At 60.9% G+C, this 7,176-nt stretch overlaps 1 protein-coding gene across 1 annotated transcript; it reads left to right on the top strand.

The window, feature by feature from the left end:
* Window positions 1-167: 167 nt before the first annotated feature.
* On the top strand, window positions 168-7,005 carry AMSG_08916 (uncharacterized protein; the record flags this gene model as incomplete). Its single annotated transcript, XM_013898995.1, has 4 exons — window positions 168-953; window positions 980-3,146; window positions 3,215-3,390; window positions 3,574-7,005. The coding sequence occupies 4 exons, from the start codon at window positions 168-170 to the stop codon at window positions 6,955-6,957; spliced, it is 6,513 nt and encodes a 2,170-aa protein (XP_013754449.1). The 3' UTR covers window positions 6,958-7,005.
* Window positions 7,006-7,176: the final 171 nt, after the last annotated feature.

Genomic DNA, 7,176 nt, shown 5'->3' with positions numbered 1-7,176 from the left:
CCCCCCCCCCCCAACCCACCACAGTGACACACCCACCACTTTGTTGTCGTACCTGTGCACTTCCCTTAGTCACTCCACCTCATTCGCTCTGCTGTACCTCTCGCACCCTCTACCCTCCTTCTCTCACTTCAGCCCTAGCCCCTCTTCCTCCGCTCGCCATCGCTCCCATGACCTCTTCCAGCTGGGGTCGCCAGTTGGCACTGCTCGCCCTACTCTATGTCATCGTGCTCACTACGATCACGGCTGCCCTTCCTTCGCAATGCATTCCAAGCGCAGGCGCCATCCGCCATACCATTGTCCAAGGCGAGGAGTATTCGCCCTGGATGATGGTTGATGTGGATGGTGACGGTGATAACGATGTTGTTGCTTCCGCAGGCGGCGAGCTGGTGTGGCTGGAAAACCGTGGTGGCGCAATTGACCTGCTCAGTCCAGTTTCCATCGTCCCGTTTGGACTCGTCACCGGGTATCGCGAAGTCTTTGACGTCGACGTCGATCGCGATGGCGTCATTGACTTTGTCTTCCGCGCATTGCCCAGCTACGCCGCCTGGGTCCGTAACACAGGCGGTGGCTCTTTCGACTCGCCGGTCGCTATCATGCTCGAGAGTACATTCAGCACCATCGCCGTCGGCAACGCAGATGGTGACGGTTGGGTTGACGTCCTCTTGTGCGAGCGTGTCTCCGTCCGCCTTGCCTTTAACAACAACGGCTCGTTCGAGACGACCGGGGAGACCCTCATCAGCTCCCTTCAGCAGATTCAGGCGGGAGCGATTGGCGACCTCGACGGCGACAGCCTCGGAGACATCATTCTTGGCTATAACACCAGGAATGACGTCCACTGGTATCGCAACATTGACGGCCGCTCGTTCGAGGGTTCTCTGCGAATCATTGCATCCATGGGCTTTGGCAGTTCCATTCCCGTACTCGCCGATCTCGACAACGATGGTGATATGGACGTTGTCGTAACTTTCCCTCACGCCAGGTCCTGTCTTGGTGGATCAACTCTGGCACCGGCTCCTTTAGCGGGGAGCAAGTGTTTGCTGCCACCTCGACCAAGGCGCAAAAGCCGCTCGTTGCCGATCTCGACAACAACGGCGCCAAAGACGTCGCCGTCGCCGATGGTAGCTACGTCTCTCTCGTCATCGCATCTGCACCCGGTGTCTTTGCCCCATCAGTCACGGCCAATGTCGATGTCGAGAACGCGTATTGCTTTGGTGACATCGACGGTGACAACGTACTCGAAATAGCTTCAAAGGTCGATAGTGCACCGCCGCCCCTGGCCTTTTGGCGCTGGGACGGCACCCCGGCCAACTGGATTCCAATTACGCAGCAGATCGTCGACACTACTAACTCCCGCTCGATGGCCATCGGGGACTTTGATCTTGATGGCGATGTCGACCTCGTGGTCATGGCTGTTGACTCTGGCACCGTCCCCTCTCCGCTGTGGTGGCTAGAGAACGATGGACGTGGCGAGTACATCTCGCGCAGCATGATTGTCGCCACGGCCGAAAAGCCGCGCTCCGTCGACGTCGCAGATGTCAACGCAGATGGCGCCGATGATCTCATTGTCTACATGGACGGCATCATTGGCGCCATGCTCAACAACGGTTCTGGTCACTTTGGCCCGCTCCTGCCTGCTGTCACCATTTCCGTCGCCAACGACCTCCAGGCCTGGGCCCGTCTTGACATGGACGGTGATGGCATGCCCGACATCGTCGTTGTACCTGACGTCCACGCCCCGTGGTTGTGGGCCCGGTGGAACGACACTGGCTATGGACCTGCGCTCGCCTTTCCACACTCGACCCTGCAGGACTCGGCCGTCCGAATGACTGCCGCCGACATGGACGGCGACGGCCGGACTGACCTCCTCTCGTGGTATGTTTTCGGCACTCAAATTGAGTGGTACTCAGTTGCAGCCAACAACGGCACCTTGAGCTCGCCGGTCGTTATCCCCATCGCTGCTGGTGTTGGTGTCCACGTCGCTGCGGCCGACTTTGATCTCGATGGGCACATCGACCTTGCTGTCGACACTGGCAGCAAGTTACTCGTCATCCTCCTCTCCACCGGGGATGGCGGCCTCTCATTCCATTTGCCCCAGGCTGTTGCCAGATGGACATCCACATCTGTCAACGATTTTGTCGCCACAGACGCTGACGGCGACGGCTTCCTCGATCTTGTCTTTTCGGCCTCCAGCAGAGCCCACATCGTGTTTGGCGCTGCCCGCGTCGATGAAATGATTCAAGCCGTCTGGTCTAACTCTGCCTGGGCCGCCATAGCAGTCGCCGATATTGACGGCAACGGCGCGCGCGACATTGTGGCCCTACAAGATCGCGTCGGTCTGGTGTGGTTTGAAAACTCCGGACCAGCCTTACGCGCCATGCCCGCAACCCGCGCCACCGACACCACCTTTATCGACTCTGGAACTACAAGCCTCGGCAAGCCAAGCGATTTTGCGCTCGCTGATGTTGATGCCGATGGCGACCTCGACTACATTGGTACCTACAGTTCTTTTGACACCATTGTCTGGTTTGAGAACGTTAACGACGCAAGCGGACTCTGGCTCATCCACAGCATGGCTGTCAACTTGGACTGCCTCTCGCTGGTTGTGCGCGACTTTGACAACGACGGCGACCTCGACGCCGTCGCTGCTGACTTGCTCGCTCCGGCACTTGTTCTGCTTCGCAACGACGATGGTGTTGGTGGCTCATGGTCTACCATCACCGTTGTGGACGGCTTCGCCTCTGCTGACCTCACGGCGATCGACGCCAATAGCAACGGTCTGCCGGACTTGCTCGCTGTTAGCTCAGTACAGGACTCGGCTCGGATCTGGTTCAACAACGGCGACGGCTCCTTCACCGCTGGCATCGAGGTCTCGGCTTCGTTCCGCTTGGCTCGCGTAGCGGTCGGTGACGTTGATGATGACGGCGTGCTCGACTTTGTCATCAGTGCAAGCACAGGCGCGTACTTTACCCTCTTCCTCAATGTCAACGCTACTTTTGCCAAGCAGACCGTGGCCATGGATCATGTCGGCAAGGAAATCAAGCTTGCTGACATGGACCTTGATGGACATGTTGACATCATTGTCCTTCGCAGTTCCGCTGCACCTAGCGTGCTTCTCTTTCCCAACATTGATGGGAGTGGTGCTCTGGGTGCTCCTCGCCCCTCTTTGATGAGCAGGCAAAGTCTATGGCGGTTGGAGATATGGATGGCGATGGAGACCCAGACTTGGTCATTCTGGTTGCCACTTCGGACGGGATCTTCTTTGTCGAAAACAAGGCGGGTGTCTTTGTTCGTCGCATGCCCATCCTTAGCCCATCGGGCGTGTCAGATGCCACTCTTCAACTCGGCGACATCGACGGAAATGGCGCTGTCGAGGTCGTCTTCAGCCACGACGTTTTCTCGAACAGCCCAGGATACTTCTATCGTTTCTCGCACCGCCTTTTTTCCCGCGATCAACCCAAGATCCTCCCACTCCATGTCGTCTCATCACCCCAGTGTCGCGACTCGCCCCACTCTCCATCCTGCCTCATCTCGGCTTTTGTCCAGCTATCACATTGCTCTCTCGATGTTCTCGAGCTTGATCCAGGCGTGTACTCGTGCATGCGCGACACGCACATCCCCATCACTCGCCCTATCCATATCCGTGCCCGCATTCCGGGCACGGTCACCTTTGACTGTGACGGCGGTGTCCTCTTCCGCGTCCGACCTCATCCATCGCCCCTAGTTGATAGTGTCGGCGAGCTGACGCTTGAAGGCATCCACATCAAGGGCACAGGCATTGCTGCCAATTCGCTGCACGGTGCCACCGGCCTCCGCGTCGAGGGCCGCGGTGCCGTCCTCACGCTTGTCAACTGCTCCATCGTGGCTGCCGCCGCCGTGCATCCTCCGCTCTCCGTCGCAATGGTCGACGTTGGGTTTGGCGGCGCCGTCGCCGTCCTCGGTGGTGCTCAGCTCTTTGCCGTTGACACTACCTTCTCCGCCTCTTCTGCCGTTTCTGCCGGTGGTGCCATTGCTGCCCGTGGGGTAGGCACGGTCGTCACACTCTCGCACTGCGTCGTCTCGGGCAACGTTGCGCCACGCGGCGGTGGCGTCGTCGTCCTTTCGGGCGCTCGCGCTGTCCTCGACAACTCGAGTGTCGTGACAGGTAACACTGCCGTTGACGCGGGGTCTGGCAACGGCGGTGGTCTGTACATCGACAGCTCGTCTGAGCTTGCAGCGATCCATGCCACCATCTCAGACAACGTCGCCGCGGGCATCGGACTCGGCGGTGGCCTCATGGTCGAGGCCGGAGGCGTTGTATCCCTCGCCAAACCACTGCTGTGCGGTAACAGCGCTGGCGTGGGTGGTGGCGCCATTGCAGTGCTGGCCAGCAACCTTGTCAGCCGGTTCGGCCTCGGCCTCGCATCTACCTCGCTACCACAGGCTGTCGGCGACGATGCGGCGCAAGTAGGGTCGTCCACGAGTCCCACGGTCTCCATCATCGACGGGCTCGTTCGTGGCAACATCGCGTCGCGCTTTGGTGGCGGGCTACTGGTGTGCGGGGTGAGAGTGGCTGTGGCTGGCGACACGGGCCTGGGGTGGTCCACCAATTATGTCCGCGAGCAGGATGATCGTGCAGCGCAGGATGTGTTCATGTGCGCCGCCGCCGGCTTTGATCCTGCCGGCTGGGCCAGCGATGTGGCCCGCGTGCCGTGGCTCTCTGTCGCCACCCCCAACGTGGTGGCCGGTCTGGTAATCGCCGCTCCGCTGGCCTCAGTCTCGGCTGTCACGCCCCTGGCCGAGCGCGTCGCGTCGGGTGGGTCACTCGGTGGGCAAGTCCGTGGACTCGACTGGCTGGGCCAAGGAGTGTTTGAGCCCAATCTTAAGGTCCGCATTGACATCACTGATCCCACTCAAAGCGTGGCTGTCTCGGGCCAGCCGAGTGCGTCGCTGTCGTCGGCCACAGCCGTGTCTGTGCCGGCTATCAAGCTCGAGCTGGTTGCCGGCGCGTCGGGCAATGGTGTCAATGTCATGTACAACGTGGCGCCGGAGGCGCGCGCGGCCGACGCGCTGGATGTGCAAGCCCATGCTGGGATTGTACGTGTGACTGGCTGTGCGCCTGGCACTGGTGGTGTGCCCGGCTCTTCCGGTGGCATTGACGTCATCGTGTGTGCAGTGTGTGCGGCGGGCACGTTCTCCGACGAGACCTCGCTCGCCGAGTGCGCGCCGGTCCCGACTTGTCCTTCCAACACGATCCGGCTCGCCGCCGACGGCTCGGCTGCCAGCAATGCGACAGACACGCCGTCTGGCGATTGCGTGTGTGAAAAGGGCTTCTGGACGCCTGGCGGCGCGGCCAACGTGGCATGTGCACCGTGCCCACGCGGCGGGCTTTGCCCAGGCGGCGCGGCGCAGCCCAAGGCTGCGCCCGGCTTCTTCCCAGACACGTTCGGATCGACGCTGTTTGTGGCGTGCCCGACAGCGAGCGCGTGTGCCGGTGGCGGCTCATGCCACCCCGGCTACCGGTCGCGGCTGTGTGCCCAGTGTGACGACGGTTACTACAAGTTTGGATCGCGGTGTCTCGAGTGTGAGACGGCCAAGAATGCCGTTGTGACGACGCTGCTCGTCCTTGGTGTGACACTGGTGTGCGGTGCACTGCTCGCGTTCAACCTCACCGAGGGGCTGCGGCACAAGTTTGCGGCGGCGATGATCGGGCTCAACGCGCTCCAGATGAGCGCCATCTACGGCAAGCTCGACCTCGACTGGGGCCCGATTGTACGGGTGTACTTTGACGTAGCGAGCGCCGTCAATCTTGACATGGAGCTGACGAGCCCAGAGTGCTCGATCGTGCGCGGCGCCGACGTGTGGGCTGTCAAGTGGATTCTGACGCTTTTGCTCCCGGTCTTTGCTGCAGCTGTCGTGGGGCTTGTTGCATGCGTATACGCTGTGCTCATTGCAGTGGGTGTCCGGTGGTTTGAGACCAAGAACATGGCCATGCTTGGCTCGGCGTTCGGGCGGACCCTGTTCCAGATTGTGGTCCTGCTCTATCTACCACTGACAAGTGCCGCGCTAGCGCCGTTTGGCTGCCGGCGCGACGAGAGCGGGCGGTGGCAGATGGCGGCGGATCCTGCGCGAAGCTGCTACAACAGTGCATGGGCAAGTGGGCTGCTTGGCCCGGGCCTTGTTGCGGCTGGTGTGTATGCTATTGGCGTGCCGGCGGCTGTGATTGTACTGCTTCGGCGCAAGCGAGCGGCGCTGGATCCGATCTCGTTCACGCTGCGGTTCGGGTTCCTTGTGGGGCGGTTTTCCGACAACGCGTGGTGGTTCGAGACGGCGATCATGGCGCGCAAGGCCGGTGTGGTCCTCTGTATGACGCTGTTTTTCACCGAAGAGGGCAAGGCCAACGCGGCTGTGTTTGTGCTTCTTGGCTCACTGCTGCAGCTCAGTATCCAGCAGCCGTACCGATCACAACTGCATAACGCACTTGCCATCGTAGTCCTGTTGACCACGCTTTCGATCCTCTATGCTGGTACCTTTGACGACTACGCGCTGCGGCGAGGGATGGCATCGGCTGCTGTCGCCATCAACGTCCTCGCCATTCTGGGAGGCAACGCTGCCGATGTGTGGCTCATGAGTCGGGCCGAGAAGGTGGTCGAGGCCGACGAGTACTATGTCGATGGTGTCTTTTCCAATGCCGCCCAAGAGAACGCCGATGCCTACGCCTCGGTGTTTGGCCAAGACACAGACCTCGAGCTGCAGCCGATGTCGCCTGCCTTTGAGGAAAAGGCATGCTTTGTCGCCCACGTACTCGACTCGGTCGTCGCCCAAGACCTCGTAAGTACCGCCTCGGCCTCCGACCTCGGCACTGCTATTCCTCCGCCACCGCCGGTCGCCACTGCCCCTATCATCGGCAACAGCACAGTTGTCGCGTCGGAAAGCAGCAGTACCTCATCATCATCGAGCACTACGTCCAGTTCTTCCTGAGGATAACACCGTGTGGTTTGCATGCTGACGTCCAGCCTGGCCAGCAACGTCAGCAACGTCAGACCTTGGACACCCGCGCCGCGTCTCGCTCACGTGAGCACTCCCAGAGTCTCCAGCTCCGACCTCCTTTCCCAAACCACCACCTCCGATTCGATCATCTGCTCTGTTCCCCCCCCCCCCCCCCTCCCCCCCTTCAGCAAACCCGCATGCGCTGCTACA

Source organism: Thecamonas trahens (genome assembly GCF_000142905.1).
Source record: "Thecamonas trahens ATCC 50062 unplaced genomic scaffold supercont1.49, whole genome shotgun sequence".
NCBI lineage: Eukaryota > Apusomonadida > Apusomonadidae > Thecamonas > Thecamonas trahens.
This window is presented reverse-complemented; position numbering and strand designations above follow the sequence as displayed.